Below are 15,600 nucleotides of genomic sequence, written 5' to 3'. Positions count from 1 at the left end.
AGCGAAAGGGTAATCGATATACCCCTGTGGGCTTTCAAAGGTGTAGTATGCTGAACGATCGCCCTTGTCGGCGGGGATATTCTTCTGCCATCGTGCCGGCAAGTCAGGCTGCAAAACGCAACATGATCAATACCATACAGGGCTACCAGCACACGTCGCCGACGTACGTTCGAGATGAAGAGTCTGCCGACAGCGATTAAGTCACCCTTCGTCTCGGCAGCTTCTAAGGCGAGCTCGCGATTGTAGCCACCAGCACTTATGAACGGCCGCTCGCCCCAAATTTCTCTCAGGAAATCGTTTGACTAGAGAGTGATCAGCGGGGATTCGTCCATCCATCACTAACCGGAGAACCTACCTCCCCTTCTCTGGTTGCCCTGTCTCGGTCGCCCTCCGTTCGGGGCTCACTCACATGGAGATAAGCCAATGACGACCATCGTTTTGTGATCTCCGATACAAGATAGCTGAAACCAAGTTTCGGGTCTGCCATACGCATACCTGTACCACAAGGTCATCAGTGGGTCAAATATTGCCTCCGCCATCACTCGGACTCACCATTGAAATTGCCCCATGGGCTGAACCGGATGCCAACCTTGGTCTCGCCAATCACCTTGATCGCTGCATCGAGCACTTCAAGCGCGAATCGGGCCCGGTTCTCGACCGAGCCGCCGTACTCGTCTGTGCGGGTGTTGGAAACATCCTGGGTGAATTGATCAATCAAGTAGCCATTTGCACCGTGCACCTCGACGCCGTCGAAATTGGCACGGATGGCGTTCTTTGTCGCTGTAGCGTAGAGCTGGATGTATTCTTTGATTTCTGGAGGAGGCATGAGCATATTGTGGAGATGTGGCTGGGGCTTTGCCATAGCTGTGCTCACCTTCTTTGGTCAATGGGCGCGGTGCGATGGGCATGCCCTCCAGCGGCACGTCAGACGCAGAGACATAGGGATATCCGCCTTCCGCCTGGAGGACATCTGGAATGGCTGTCCGCCCGACGGCCCACAGCTGCAAATACATGTAAGACCCGTGCTCATGTACGGCGTCCGTAACCTGTGCATTAACGTATTGAGACTTAGTGATAGGTGGTTGACCACTGCGAGAGCAATGCGTACGAGCTTCCAGCCGGCAATCTGCTCGTCACTCCAGATGCCGGGGACGTGTGGATATCCGCCTGCCTGCGGGGCAATGAGGGTCGCCTCGCTAATAATGAGTGTGCCGGGCGTGCTGGCGCGCTGTGCGTAGTATTCGGCCATGAGTGGCGCCGGGACGTGTTCCTTGGTCGCGCGAACACGCGTCAGCGGAGCCATCACGACGCGGTGCTGCAGCATCGCGTCGCCGACCTGGATGGGTGTGAAGAGCTTTGGCTGAGACATGGCTGAGGGAGGTGTGTCTTGTGGGGATATGTTTCGTGCCACTATATACTACCAGACTTCTTATTGGTAACGTGCGTACACTCAGCTTCCTGTGAAACAGTTTTTTCTGCCGAGACGTGTTAATCCAATTGCAAGCTTCGGTAATGTTCATGTTTCAAACTGTTCCAAGGGTGAATCTCGATATTAGATAGTACCAATCTACATTACTTCGCCAGTGTGACATCAGTACTAGTAAACCATCCCCCCAGAAAGAGGTGTAGGATGCACGGCAAACAACGGCGATCTCGTTGCATGGTGAGCGAGGTCCACAACTTGGCTCTTCCAAACATGGCCGCAGCAGGAGCTGCCTGGCGCTTATAAGCGGTGTTTGGGCCGCGCGCCTGAATCGGGCGAAACGTTGTGTCCGCACGACAAGTGTTCGTAAACATCAACGTTGCTCTCTTCACCCATCTTCTCACCGCCGTCAACGGCGGCGACCACACATCTGTCACACGTTTATCAGTAACATCCCACGCCTCATCAAGGCACGGAGAACGCGGCCCTTGTCCGACAGCTAGGCTGCGGACGATGACGGTCACCATTCGCATCCAGTACAAGGGCGAGGGCGCGAGGAAGCTCTTAGCCGAGGAACATAGCCAGGACCGCGATACGGCCCAGCGATATGCCGAAGACGTGAACAGGGCTCTCAGCATGTTCGCCATACCCCACCCTCCGCATAGCTCGAAAGTGATATGGAAGAGTGGTTTCGTTCTGTGCAACTACAATACTTCGAAAGATACGGTGCGTTTACAAGTCGCACCGCTTGAAAAGTCCTCATGTATGCGCATGCAGCCTTTCTTCGAAAAGATATACCGCGGTGTCTTCAGAGCGCAGAGTGGTGCTTGCAGAGCTACGCTGGAGGGCCTTCATATGTGTGGTCCTATTCAGACACTTTCCGCTCAGCCGTTCCTGACTCACTCCGCAGAAGCTACATACACCTATTTGAGAAGTCAGTGTTCCTTACGTGCGCAGCAGCCATGCTCCGAATCTGACTCGACATATCCTCAGCTCGAAGCCTATCATCTTTGGAAAGCAAGCACAGTTACAGCAGCAACAGGAGGATGGCGCAAGCCTTCCTTCTCCTCGTGGCAACTTCGCGCCGCGTCCGAGGAGTCGCTCCCCTCCACGCAAGCACTACCACAAGCAGCACTGGACTCGTCCTCTGGGACCGGAGCATTCCGCCCCGGAGCTCTTGCGCCAACCGCCACTTGCAGAAGGTACACAGGGAAAGCATCGCTCACAATCTGTTGACCGCAAAGTTGCCGTGAAGTCTGAGCCTTTTGAGGATGTTGTACCCGCAGCACATTCCGGTGGCTCCGCTTCCAACGGCGCAGCAGGGTCTCCAAATATCTCAGAGGCGCTCAAGAAGTTGGCCGGATCCCAAACTTTGTTATCTTTGCTTGGGCACACACCGACGTCGACCTCAGCCGGTATCGAAGTACGTCGTCAGTTGTGGAGTGGATTTCTCGCTTGACACATGGGCTCATCAGCGCCCCACTAAGCAGGAGTGCGACTCTCCGAAGCGTTTAGAACCGCCCAGGGCACCAAGGTCTCTGCTCTCTAGTGCATCTAATGAGGGGACTCGCGACTTATCTATCACGCGCCCTTTGAGTCCTCCCCCGCGTTCAAATGGCTCTGGATACTATTCAAGAGACGATCGCTCGTCCAGGCCTCCAACTATGGAGGTCCGCCATGACTGGAACTCACGTTCCTTCAATAATCACAGTAACCGCCAAGCCTTTAGTCCTACCCCTCATCGGGGCAGATCCAGCAGTCCGGCTGAGCTCAGAGGCGTGCCATACGAACCCGCATTGCGTTATGCGGGTTATGGGGCTGATGCGACACAAGCGCCAAACTTTCCTCAGAAGAAATGGTTCAATCGTTCCAGAAGCCCGTGTCGAAGGCGTCCGTATAATGTTGACAAGTTGGACGCGCCCTCTCTGTGGTCAAAAGGTCCTCTCAAACGCCCCCTGAGCCCGACTCTTACGCCAGGTCGCGCTGGTAGCCCACCGCCGAAGCGACGGTTCTCTGTAAACAATGCAACTAACCCTGCTCGAGGTACTCCTTTACATGTTGACGTGGCTGCCGCAAAGCTGTCGACCCCGACTGCAGGATCCGGGGGGACAAACGGTACCCATGCGGCGCGCGGGACGGCCCCGCCCTCTGCGCTTGTCTCCTCCTCGACACTTTCTGCATCAGGCCCCGGCGTGAACGGCTCTGAGACGGCGCAGCCCTTCACACGCAATCAACAGATCATGGCGCTGAACCGTGAACTGTGGGACGTGCGCAGGCAGATCACGGCGATGAAGGCGCGCGAAGATAGCATTCTGTCTGACCTCAAGACGCTGCGCGCTCCAGAACTTCCAGAGGGCATGGTCATGCCCGCGAAGGCGCCCGGACCGGAAGACAGGCTCAGGCTGCTCGAGGCGGAGATTACTTGTACGTGTGTGTGCTTGTGTGGTGTCGAGGGGGGAGCCGGCGGGCCATGGTGGTGGTCGCGGCGCACCGCCGCGTGCGCCGCCGCCACCCGTTGGCCTGTCCAGGTTTTTTTTTGCGCCCCCGAAAAGAGAAGCAGAGCAGGGCTCTTACTGTGTTGGCGTCCCATTGTAGCACTGCGGTCGCGCCTGCAGAGTGAGACCGTGCGCCGGCAGCTCGTCGAGGAAGCCTGCGAGAACGAGCGCCGGAGGCGCAAGCACGCGGAAGACCTGCTCGACGACGCGCGGAGGGAAAGCAACACGCCGATCGTGGTGCCCGCCATGATGGACGCGTTTGAGCGGATCGCCCAGCTCACCGGCGAAGCCCTCATGGCGGCTAGCGAACAAGAGCAGCCGGCTGCCAAGGTGTGGTAGGCTCAGACTATGGCTGCGAAAGCAGTGCGACTAGTTAGGTTATGTCTGCGACGTTGAGTTCCGACGTTAGTGTTCCTTGAACCTGTTTGTAGTGTTAGCGAGGCCTTGTCTCGGGATTTGGCAGAGAATTTGTGTAGTATACGGCAGCAGGTCTCTGCGAAGTCTACCGATACAACTGTCTCATGTATGTCACTTATAAGAAAATATGCATACGTCGTGAGCCCTAGTATAGTCTGTAGCGAACTTTCCACCGTGACCAGAGTACAACGGGTATCCCAAGAGCGAATTCACAGCAGATGCGGAAGACATGCGAATAAACAAGTGCCAAAGCCGCCCGGTCTCAGACAGAGCAGCCGTACTATGTACTGCGCTTTAAATCGAGTTACGGTAATTAGAAAAAAGATCTACGTTGGAAGACGCAAGTGCGAGAGACCCGTGCAAAGCTCGCGTAAAATGTACGGGCCACTGATGTTATTCCTCCTCGTCCTCATCCTCCTCTTGGATAGTTTGACGGAACGCAGGCTGAGTATTAGGCAGCTGCCCACGGCGACCTCCCCGAATTTCCGGTGGGAGATCGAAAGACGTTTCGCCAGGTGCAGGCGAAGTACGTCCCGCGGGTGATCGACCCGTCGTCCGCCGGCTGTTCCTTCCTGGGATCGGCGACACAGTACTTCTGCTGCCCGTACGGTTGGTGTTCGGTCCCCTGCTCACATGGCTGACGGGCGGCGCAATAATGGGCGAATCGGGCTGCCCGAAGACAGTCGGAGATGATACCGGCATCTGACCGAGACCGCCGACGTAGCCAGACACGTCGTCGTCCTCGTCGACCCAGTCTGACTCGTCGCCCATGCTGAACGACTGCCTGCCCGTGAAAACATCACGTATGCCGCCCGCCGGCGACGGGAAGACCGCGAGCACCTCGATCGTCGACGCCTTCGCCGTGCGCGTCTGCCAGCCAGGAGGTTCCATCCCCCACGATTTCTTCCAGCTCGAGCGGCCGATTGAGTGCAGGTGGGCGTTGCTTCCTCCACCGGGGTTGCTGAACGGCGTCGTGCGCTTCTGCGCGACGAACGTCGTAGGGCTGTGTCCGCCTCGCCGCGGAGTGTCATCTGCGCCACGAGCAAAATAGCGTGCCGGGGAATCCTTCGCGACCTCTTCAGCCTCGGAAAGCTCGTATAGAGAACCATGACGCGACGACGAGAGAGAATGATTGGACGAGGCAGAGTTTGAACGGAGATGCGGCTGCTTGTAAGATGCACCCAGGGGCAGCTGCCGCACTACCCTCGTTGACGAGCCAGAGCCGTGCCTTCTGTGGATTTTTGAGGGAAGAGGCGAACTAGTCCGGCCCACATTGTAGAGCGACCCCGCTGAACTAGCAGAAGGCGACTTCCGGTGTCGCGGTTGCTGCGCCGTGAAACTGTGCACAGAGGACGGGCGCGACTCGGAGTTGGGTGTATGCGCACCAAACGACTGTCTGCTGGGGTCACTCCGCTGCCGTGATATCGACGCCATCTGCTCACCGTACGACGATGGCTCGAAGCCGCCAATCTGCATTGACGTCGCTGACGACCGTTTCGAGTTGACACTACTTGAGCGACGCGAGGACACGGAGCCTCGCTTGGCACGGTTGCCAGTCTTGCGGCCGGGGGTTACCTTCGGGCGCGTGTTACCGTTGCTCATGCGTCGTTTGACTGTACCACGACCGCGACCCGTTGATGGGCCGGGACTCGGACTGCCTGGATTCTGCGGGTAGGCAAGACTCTGAGAGACCAAGGCAGGCGGCGGCTCCTTGCGCTTGCCCTTCGCATCTTCCTTAAACCATGTGCGGAACGCTGAGAGTAGACTGGCCCGATTGCGACCCTGGCCGTTGCCCAATTTGACGGAATTCTCGCCAATGGTAGACAGCGTGCCAAGCGAGTTTCCGGGAGAGTTCGCAGGGGTAAATTGCGGTGATTGGTGATGAGGCTCAGCAAGGACCCAGGGCGAACCGACAGTAGTCGGCACCGGGTTTAAGGGCAGCGTACGTGGTGGGGTGCTAGGCTCATCCTTGACAGGCTTCAATGGGGGTGACTTCAGGAGCTTGCCTGATCCAGTGTGCGACCCATGAGATACGCGTGAATCTTCTTGGCTGGCTACGCGCTTCTCGTTCTCCTCTTTTACAGCCTCGTTGGATTTCTTGCGGACCAGGCCGGCGGCTTCGAGAGCTGTGGCAGCGCGCTGCATGATGCTGACACTACCAGAGCGCATCTTGCGACCTTTACTACCATCCTTCTCCTTCACACTACCACTAGGAGTGCTAGGATGAGATTTCATAGATTCAACAGGAGTATTGTTACCCGGAGAGAGTAGCGGATTAGAGGGGGACATAGCTCTTGGGGGCGTTGCTGGGCGATGCATAGAGGCAGTAGGGGTCGCAGGAATAAATTGCAGTTCTGGAGCTGAATGTGCTTGCACTAAGGCTTGGGGAATAGGTGACCGGGAGCGCTCCTCCTTACCGTTACTGAACGAACGAGTCTTCGGTTTCTCCTCTTCAGAATGATGCGCTCCTTCGCGGCCTACGCTGACTCTGGACTCGCTACGGATTTTTGAAGTTGCCTCCTGCAGTGTTCGCCGCTCCGCCTTCCGCTTGAGCATCCACCATAATGCACCAGTTGCATCACAAGCATACGCGAGGACAGAGTGCACGATCTGGCCGGTGTCGAAACCGAGCACACTCAGACTGGTCAGCAGTTCCCGCTCGAGAGGGGTAGAGAAAATGAGGGGTGCCGGCGTGCCGAGTAGCGATGAGAAGTTTTGAGGCGGTTGCGGTGCGGTGGAACGCTTTGACCCACTTGGTGAGTCAGACTCAGACAGAGTCGAGGATACTGATCGTCGCTTGGTTCGTACCGGCGTTCGCGTCGGTAACGCCGGCGGCCCCTTGGACGAAGTCGAAGCGCGCGAAGCGGTAGTTCGTCGTGATAATGACGGTCGGACCGGTGCCTCGACCAACAGCTCGCCCTCAGGTGACATCACTTCCTGAGCGCTGCTCACTGGAGGAAGCTTATCCGCCAGCGACTCGACAGCATACCGGAGTGTGCTGACACTAGCGATGCGAGAGAGAGCAGAGTCTTCGTCTTGGACGACACCAACAGCTACGTCATCTGGTGTTGACGGTGTTGGGGGCGAGAATTCAGACGAGGCAGAGTGAAAAGTGGCGTCCGAAGCTTCAGAGGAGGCGGAGACTGGCTGGGGCTCCAGGGACGCCGGGGAGATAAGAGTAGGCGAAGCTGAGCGAGATGCAGCAGCGCCAGAGCCGCTTAGTATTGGAGGGAAAGATGGTAAACTTTGGTGTGGTGAAAACCACGAATGAGACAGTATGTGAGCAATGCTTAGTCGCTTTGATGGCTCAACCACCAAAATGTTCTTGATAAGATCACGAGCCTCTGCAACACGATTCAGCGGCGTGTAAGTAACGTAACTCCGGGAGAGTTACCATCAGACAGCCATTCTGGATCTTCGAACACGCCTTTAATGACCTTCGTCCTCATGACGTCGTCGTCGTCGTCGTCAAACGGAAGCATGCCCGTAAGCAACGTATACAAGATTACCCCAAGTGACCAGATATCAACCTCTGGAGAGGGTATCAGCCATGAAGCTCGCGATGTAACAGCGGGACATACCTGGACCAAGGTATTTCTGTGACTGGAGCATCTCTGGAGATGCGTAGCCTGTAGTGCCGCAAAACGTTTCAAGCAATGTACCACGATCGAATTCTCTCGTGAAGCCAAAGTCGCCGAGCTTCACGCGGCAGTGTTCGTCCAGCAGAACGTTTTCGAGCTTTAGATCGCGGTGAATAATCCCTTTCTCGTGTATGTAGGCTACGGCGAGGCAGAGCTGGCCGAAGACCATGCGCGTCTCGTCCTCGGAGAGACGGCCCTTCTCCGCGAGGTAGTCGAAGAGTTCGCCTCCGGAACATAGCTCGGTAACGAGCCAGATGTAGTTCTCGGTAGCAATGACCTCGTACAGCTGGGTGACGTGGGGGTGGTGGAGCTGGCGGTGATGGTGAATTTCTCGGGTCAGGGAAGCAGACATGGCCTTAGGGATTTGCTTGATCGCCACACGGGTCCCTGTTAGTCGATGCACGCCCAAGCGCACCTTGCCGTATGCACCTGCCATATCCTCAGTCTCCGAGCGAGAAGGGGACGACGCTCAAATACGCACCTTCTCCGATAGCCTTTCCCAAAGTGTAGTTCCCAATAACCCTAATCTTCTGGGAAGACAACTCCTTGCCAAGTTCATTGTACGCGCTTGCTAATTGAGCCTTGTGATTCTGGGAAACAGATGCTGTTTGTCGGTGATCGATAGCAGACATAGTAACATTTACAGACGAAAGAAAAGAACGACGCAGGCGAGAGCCAAAGGGGTAGTGGGCAGCAGACGCAGACAAGTAAGATGGTGGTTGCACGCAAGTTCAATGATAGCTGATGGAAAGCCAAATCGGAGGGTAACCGAGCTAACAAAATTACTTACCCCCTGTAACAACCCGTTACAGCTTGTCCATAGGCGCCCATATACGCGGGTGCGAATCGCGCCTGGCGTACGCGAACATTTGATGTCTTTCTCTCTCGCCAGCCGACGGAAACCTGCGGAACCCCGACACCATGGTCATGATGCAGAATTCCACTTGGTCTTGGTATAAGATGTATAACCGTGCGGGAGTCACGTCTTCACCGCACGTGTACCCGCAGGTACCTACGATGACCTAGTACTGTGCCACTCTTTTTGTGCGCTTCCTTTCCCTCTCTTTCAACTACCTTCAACTTCCCTCCCTCCCTTGCAGCGCTTGCCTACCCTTTCCCCCATACTACAAACTATTCATCAGAAGTGCCATGTCCTTGTTGACTCCGCCATGGGTACGTTGTTTGTCTTGGGAAAGCCACTTCCCGCGCTGACCTCTATGGAACACTTCACTTTGCGACACCTCTACACAGACACCTACTAGTCTACCCGTACACTACCCGCCAGGCATTCCGCCCTCAGAACAGCTGTCTCGCGACCGGTCGCCTTCGTATCCACTCCCATCGAGAAAACGAACGCGCTGGGGTGAGTATAGTCACGCCACCACACACAAAAGGATAAGATGCTGAGAAAAGCCTTCTCTAAGACCGCGACGACGACGAAAGATGTCATCCGTTAGTCTTGACTCTTTTCTAACTATGCGCCACTTCTCATTACCTGTTATAGTGCTCCTCTTCAGGAGGACAGCCCAGGGCCTGCGCAACGAGTGGAGGCTTGCATTCAAATGGCTGACGCGTCTTCGTCTCTCCAGAGCGGCTATGACTTGGTTTCTCGTCAGTATCACAATCTGAACATGTCAGTCAAGCTCTGACATGCATACAGGGCTACGCGCTGAACTGCTAGAAGAGTCCAAGGCTCGCACCCAAGCGGAAGGAGCTGTTTTGCAAGGACATATCACGCGGGAAAAGCTCGAAAAAGAACTTGCAGAATTACGCTATACTCAGACCGTCATACAGCAGCAGTATGCCGCCGCTCAGGTGTGGACCTCGCAAATCGCAGCCTACTACGAGGATGTGAAACGTCAGACCGAGGCAGCCGCAGCCCAAGAGCGCGAGGAACGCACGCAGCTCCAAAAGCTGCTCGACGAGGAGCGAGCTAATGTTCAGCGGCTCAAGGCGCGGTTTAACGAAGAGAAGTCTGAGCGGCTGCGCCTTGTGCATATGCTCGAGATCGAGACTATCAGCCGTAACCGTATGGAGCAGCTACTCGACTCTCGGACAAAGGGGTATCAGGCCGAACAGCATGCGCTCTCTGACGCGAATGCCGCAAAGGGTGCACTGGAGGAGGAAGTTGCGAAGCTGCGCGCCGCGCTCGACGCTGAGATCCGGCGGTGCACAGGTCTAGAGGAGTCGCTGAAAGCAGAGAAGAAGCAGTCGCTGCATCTCAGCAACTTGCTCAAATGTATCGAACGGGAGCGGCAGACACCGTTCTTGGTCCTGGCGATCCTGGATGTCTTCACGCTCATCTCAGGCATCACCGATAGCGTCCTCGGCGACACCGCACCGTGAGGCACCTTGTACTCTTTTATTTTGGTCCGTTCTGCATGGCTTCATCCCATCCTTTCTCAGCATATTCATTCCCCTCTGTTTGCAGTCCGTGAAGCTTGAAGCCTTCTGGCCGCTACCTTCACCTCCTAATACCCTTTTCCGCCTCACCAACATTTGGAGCAACAACATACAACAGCATAGAGTAATTACTGTAATTAGTTTGACAACTATCCGCTTGTATCACACCCAAACACGCCCGACTTCCGTCCAGCCCAAGCACCTTACGGCGCTTATCCGGGATGCCAGTAGACGCCCATTGAGTGCCAACGCCACGAGCCTGCAGCCAGCCCTTCATTCTCGCATACTGTCAGCTTGGACTCTGGAAGTTTACACTCGCTCTCAATAGTTCCACATATGAGGTTTGCAGCACCTCGTTCTCTCGCTACCTCTCCTTCGCAGAGGTAAGTCCAGGTCGTAAGATGGCCAGGGTAAGCCTCATGTTGTATACAGTCGACAAAGGAAGCCGTCGCAGTGTACGCGAAGATCGACCTTCGGCGTGCCGTCAGACTCGTCGGATTCAGAGAAGGATTTTTCAGAGACTGAATCTTCCATTACCACTACCTCCGAAGACGAGAGCTTCGTCGAATCCGAACCGGAAGAAGCCAAGCCACAGCTGTTGAGTATTTCCGCGTTTGGCGCGCCGCCCGTGTGAGCTAACGCGTGCCCCATAGACGGGCACACCGAAGAGCACAAGAGCTGCGAGATGTAGACGAAATTGAGGCGATGGTTGCCTCGATACGGCTGCACGCCACGCACCACGACGTGTACGAGGAGTGGGAGCAGCAGACGCGGAAGGACGCATTCGTGAGTCGCCCCTAGTTATGTTTCAACATGTACTACAACTGGCACAAAAGATCACTGCACGCCAAGAACAGGCGGATCTGAGGGCCAAGCAGAAGGAGATTCTTGCACGGCTTCGTCAGGATAACGAGAAGCAGCAGGCTGCACAGCACCAGCAGCAGGTCGATGAGGTCCAGTCATGGCTCAGGAGGTTCGACGCGCTCAAGCAAAAACAGGAAATGCAGTTTCGCGAGCTCTGGAAACAGCACGACAAGGACATGTGGGATCGCGTCGAAAGGGCAATCAAGTTTGAGGAGGCCAAGGTCAAGGCGCGGCTTGAGGCGGAACGCAAGGTTCGCGAAGCGGAGGAGCGAAAGCGCAGAGAAGCGGAGGAACAAGCACGGCTCGAGCGCGAGCGCAAGCAGGAGGAGGAAGATAAGAAGCGTAAGGAAGAGGAGGAGGAAAGGCAGCAGCAGGAGCACGAGGCGCAGCAAAAGCAGAAGGAAGAGGAGGTCGCGAAGCAGAAGGAACAGCAGGAGCAGTCGGAGGCTCAGACGCGGCAGCAATGTGGGATGACAATAGCGAAGGAGGATTGGATGAAGGCACGAGACTTACTTGGGGTTAGTGGCTCGCCGCTTTATCACGCATGATGTCTGAACATCCCAGTAGAAACTGAAAAACAGAGTCATGCGTCCCGTTAAAGCTAATCCCCAGCTCAAGCCTCTGCTCAATGCGGGTCGTAGAGGTGTTAAACCGAAGATTGGACAATTGACGAATGATGCAGAATCCATTGTCCGGATTGTAGGTCTTACTGCTGGTGCTTCGCCGATTGTTGGCTCATGTGCTATAGACTCAACAAATTGTGCAAGTCATCAACCCACCACCACCGAACTTGAGTCAAAGTGACGACCGCAAGCAAGTCTACCTTGCTACGCTTTCTGCACTTGCGAAAGCCATTCTCCTGCAGGCGGAAACAGAAGTCACCGCTGAGAAACGCAGCGCAATACCTCTGGGCCAAGTGACCGCAAACTTGCTCGTGCACCTCGAACGCTTCCCAAACATCTTCTGGGCAAAGCTTTGCCAACGCGCGGGTGCTTGGCCAATACCGTTCGCGGTCCCAGAGAGCGATACTGACGGCACCTCCTTTGACGAGGAGGGCCGCGCGAAGGCAATGGGGTACCGCAGTAAAGATGAGCCCTTTGGGGAGCACCTGCAGCGCGTAGCCGGCATAATGCGCGTGTACTTCAACATCATCGCTGCCAGCACCCAGTTCGACCGCCCCATCGATCACCGTTTCCGCGTGCAACGCTACTGGCAGTACTTTGCGCGCATGATGTCCCAGCCTCAGCTACTTGACAGCCCTGTCGCAGCCGAGATACTGTACGGTAAGTATTGCTATCCTGTCATGTATGTACTTCGCTAACAATCTCTGACTTAGTCGCGTTGGACGTCTTTGGCGCAAAGGCCAGAGAGGTCTGGGGCGTGCAGTGGCTCAAGATGCTCGAAGTCATCTATGCGGGCGTCACGGAAGGTATCAGCGGCCAGAAAGACAGGCTCATCGGTGGCAAGAGCCCCGAGGGTATTGCCTCCCGCGTCCGGATACAGCTAGAGATAGAGAGGATCATGAGTACATGAAACACTTGCCTGCTTATTCTTGCTTATTCGTTACCGTCTGACTCTTCTTCGCCTATGCTTCTCCAGTCCATGCTGTACTTTTACACTCTGCACATATAGTATGTATTTCTGCACTGATGCTGATACATTTCGTTTCCCAGGGTTAGATGAGGTCAACGCCGATGTAGCTGCACGCCCCAAGCACGGCGGCGCCGAACAGCGCGAGGCCAATCGCGCGCTTGACGAAGGTGCGCGCGGTGAAGCGGCGGGCGCCCTCGCTCCCGGCCTTGTCAATAGAAGCGATGTCCTCGTCGGTCAGCTCTGCCGCAGATAAGGTAAGCCGGCAGATCTTGAGTGCAGGGAGTGAACTTACTGAGATCTCCGGCGGCCAGGTAGCGTTGAAGACGGTCTTTCTTCGTGCTGGACCTGAGCGGGGCGATTCTTTGTCAGTTTCACGCCACCCGGAAGTGAAGACCGCTGCACATACGTGACTACGACGACTCCCTTTGACTTCGCCCAGGCCAGTAAGACCTGCTCGGGCTCAACCTTCTCGCGTTTCGCGATCTTCTTGACGGGCGCGTCCACAGCGCCCCCGGGCTGATGGGTCAGCGGGCTGTTCCACGTCCGTCAGCTTGTGAGAAGCAACAGCAGAAACCAGCCCCTTACATGAGGACACTGTATGCCTCGACAACGATGCCTTTCTTCTGACAGTATTCCACGAGGGGCGCCTGGCGTTGCCAGACGTACGGGTGCAGCAGAATCTGGTTCGCGGCGGGCGTGACCTTTGCAGACGCGAGCAGCGTCTCGAGATGCGAAATCTCGAAGTTGCTCACGCCGATGCCCCTGCAGTGTGGTGAGTTTGATCTGTGCACGAATTATGGGGGGTTTGAAGGCCTACTTCGTGAAGCCGTCAGACTGGAGCTTCTCCATCTGCGCCCACGCAGACGGGATATCTGGGACTATACGGGGGTTGTGGATGAGGTAGAGGTCGACATGCTGCACACCGAGCTTGGGGGGTCCGTTAGTTGAGACTTTTGGTACTACCGGCGTTGCAACTCACATTCTTCAAACTGTTGTGAATGGACGTGTCGATGTCGAGGCCGTCAATTGCAGAGTACTTGGTAGTGATGAAGATATCGTCACGCTTGAGGCCGCTATCGTGGAGCGCGGTTCCAACCTCGAGTTCGTTGCGATAAGATTGAGCGGTATCTGCAGGCCTGTCTTTAGAGTCACCTCCCCGTACTTGAGAATACACGCACCAAGATGGTTGAAGCCGCCGTCGAGTGCTTGGTCGACGTGATCAACTGTTGGCTGGCCGCCCCCGAGCGTCCAAGACCCGTACGCAATGGACGGTATCTCGTTGCCTGTGCCTCCGTCAGCAATTCATGGCTTAAGGGTACGACAGGCCTAGGCGTTACCGTTGTTCAGCTTGATAGTATCCCAACCCATGGCTGCAACGATAACAGTGGTGGCACGTTGTAAGAGGAGAAAGGCGATGAGCAGGCTCACGAAGGTGCCCCTCATGTCTCATAACGTGCGAACATGGCGTGAGGAATAATGATAGTGCCATATAGGAACACGCGCGGCATGCGAATCCGTGAGGAATGCCGCACGGAAGCGAATGTTATCACGGCAGGCGCATCGCCGATGTGAGCTGCTCGCACGCAGTCGAGCTCTATCCTCTCCGGCATATGTATTCCAGTAGTTGTGTACGCTATTGTTGCCAGAATCGCAAGTCGCGAGTAGCGGTATGGTTGCGCGAATAGCATCCGATAGCGCCGGATGTACAGCGTGCAGGATTTAAAACTAGGTAAGACTTACAGTAAATGCCAAACCCCACCCGTTCTAACACTAGACCACCTGATCACACTCCCCATATCATTGTGTAATACTATCTCATTGTGCGACCATCTAGTAACGGCGGTCTGGATTTCAAACTAAACGTGGAGATTCAAGCAACACTGAGCGATGCTGCAAACATAGAGCTTACCTGTGGATGGCCGCTGCTGAACGTGACAGTCGCCGAGGTATCAAAGACGTACCGCGGCTAGAGAGACTCCATTATTTGAAGCTTTTCGCCTTGAGCAGCAGGATGGGGAACACAGTGTGCGCGACACCTTTCCATGCAGTCAACCCGTAATGTATACTGTGACTCTTTACAGACTTCTGGCCTGTACGGCAGCACGGTCGTTTTCCAAGACATCGATCCTAGTAGCACATGAAGCTTGAAGCTTGAAGCTTGGAGGCCGATCGTTTATAGAGGGAGCTTCTTCTGGCTGCGAGTTAGTCCAAGTCCGCTCTCAAAAGACGAAATAAGTTGAGATATATTCTAATCAATTTCCGGGCACGGTGGATGTCCTGGATGGCAGGTGTTAAGTGAAAGACGAGGTAACCGAACGACAAGCCATACGCACGCATACGCACTAGATGATCCTTTTCTCCGGTCCGGAGACACGCGATATTGCTGACTTGTAAACAGGCAAGGGGAACTCAGGGCCTCAAGCCCGCAGCGGGACCTTCCCTCGGGATGGCAAGACTTGCAATGCGAAGTAATGCCGTCTTGTGAACAAGTCCTGAATGTTCCGCCGAGTCGCTGCCGAGACTCGAACGGACAACCTGTCGACCGCACGAGACAGCGTAGTAATAGCCCGAAAGCTCTGCAAGGCGTCGTGGGCTTACGGAGATTGTCGGATGGCAGCGGACGTCGGTGTTGCAGACTGCGTAACCTGCGTGAGCTCAGAGCTGCCTGAGGCCGATGGCTGTGTGTGAGGCGTACGGGTAGCGCCCATTGGCCCTGTTTGGTCATCGTGATGCCGCGACCGCACTGCGGGAATCTTCCCTTCAC

The 15,600-nt window shown here is 55.7% G+C and overlaps 4 protein-coding genes across 4 annotated transcripts; 1 reads left to right on the top strand and 3 right to left on the bottom strand.

The window, feature by feature from the left end:
* PHACADRAFT_62551 (uncharacterized protein) lies at window positions 1-1,369 on the bottom strand (the record flags this gene model as incomplete). Its single annotated transcript, XM_007397942.1, has 6 exons — window positions 1-108; window positions 168-302; window positions 356-495; window positions 553-813; window positions 875-1,046; window positions 1,109-1,369. Coding segments are annotated over 6 exons (1,077 nt in total), but the record flags the coding sequence as incomplete, so codon positions are not given.
* Window positions 1,370-3,961: 2,592 nt separating this feature from the next.
* On the bottom strand, window positions 3,962-8,707 carry PHACADRAFT_147744 (uncharacterized protein). Its single transcript, XM_007397941.1, has 4 exons — window positions 8,458-8,707; window positions 7,917-8,405; window positions 7,730-7,867; window positions 3,962-7,679 (listed from the first exon to the last, which is right to left on the bottom strand). Exons 1-4 carry the CDS (start codon window positions 8,606-8,608, stop codon window positions 4,729-4,731), a joined length of 3,729 nt encoding a protein of 1,242 aa, XP_007398003.1. The 5' UTR covers window positions 8,609-8,707; the 3' UTR covers window positions 3,962-4,728.
* Window positions 8,708-9,462: 755 nt separating this feature from the next.
* On the top strand, window positions 9,463-10,566 carry PHACADRAFT_259583 (uncharacterized protein). Its single transcript, XM_007397940.1, has one exon. It carries the CDS (start codon window positions 9,627-9,629, stop codon window positions 10,320-10,322), a length of 696 nt encoding a protein of 231 aa, XP_007398002.1. The 5' UTR covers window positions 9,463-9,626; the 3' UTR covers window positions 10,323-10,566.
* A 1,699-nt stretch (window positions 10,567-12,265) lies between these two features.
* On the bottom strand, window positions 12,266-14,227 carry PHACADRAFT_259582 (uncharacterized protein). The gene is made up of 9 exons (XM_007397939.1): window positions 14,174-14,227; window positions 14,015-14,119; window positions 13,816-13,964; window positions 13,654-13,763; window positions 13,422-13,598; window positions 13,243-13,368; window positions 13,129-13,181; window positions 12,580-13,076; window positions 12,266-12,526 (listed from the first exon to the last, which is right to left on the bottom strand). The coding sequence occupies exons 1-8, from the start codon at window positions 14,202-14,204 to the stop codon at window positions 12,919-12,921; spliced, it is 909 nt and encodes a 302-aa protein (XP_007398001.1). The 5' UTR covers window positions 14,205-14,227; the 3' UTR covers window positions 12,266-12,526; window positions 12,580-12,918.
* Between the last annotated feature and the right edge of the window lie 1,373 nt (window positions 14,228-15,600).

The sequence above is a fragment of the Phanerochaete carnosa genome (assembly GCF_000300595.1).
Source record: "Phanerochaete carnosa HHB-10118-sp unplaced genomic scaffold PHACAscaffold_7, whole genome shotgun sequence".
NCBI lineage: Eukaryota > Fungi > Basidiomycota > Agaricomycetes > Polyporales > Phanerochaetaceae > Phanerochaete > Phanerochaete carnosa.
Note: the sequence above shows the minus strand (reverse complement) of the source record. Positions and strands in the feature narration are given on the sequence as shown.

What these genes read in the sequence shown, in the direction of transcription:
- PHACADRAFT_259582 (XM_007397939.1), bottom strand. Translation starts at nt 14,204, where the DNA reads ATGGGTTGGGATACTATCAAGCTGAACAACG. An exon ending in CGGCGGCTTCAACCATCTTG is followed by an intron (nt 13,965 to 14,014) that starts GTGCGTGTATTC and finishes ACAGGCCTGCAG; the next exon opens with ATACCGCTCAATCTTATCGC. An exon ending in GAGGCATACAGTGTCCTCAT is followed by an intron (nt 13,369 to 13,421) that starts GTAAGGGGCTGG and finishes GACGTGGAACAG; the next exon opens with CCCGCTGACCCATCAGCCCG.
- PHACADRAFT_147744 (XM_007397941.1), bottom strand. Translation starts at nt 8,608, where the DNA reads ATGTCTGCTATCGATCACCGACAAACAGCATCTGTTTCCCAGAATCAC. An exon ending in GGGAAAGGCTATCGGAGAAG is followed by an intron (nt 8,406 to 8,457) that starts GTGCGTATTTGA and finishes AGGATATGGCAG; the next exon opens with GTGCATACGGCAAGGTGCGC. An exon ending in ACAGAAATACCTTGGTCCAG is followed by an intron (nt 7,868 to 7,916) that starts GTATGTCCCGCT and finishes TACCCTCTCCAG; the next exon opens with AGGTTGATATCTGGTCACTT.
- PHACADRAFT_259583 (XM_007397940.1), top strand. Translation starts at nt 9,627, where the DNA reads ATGCATACAGGGCTACGCGCTGAACTGCTAGAAGAGTCCAAGGCTCGC.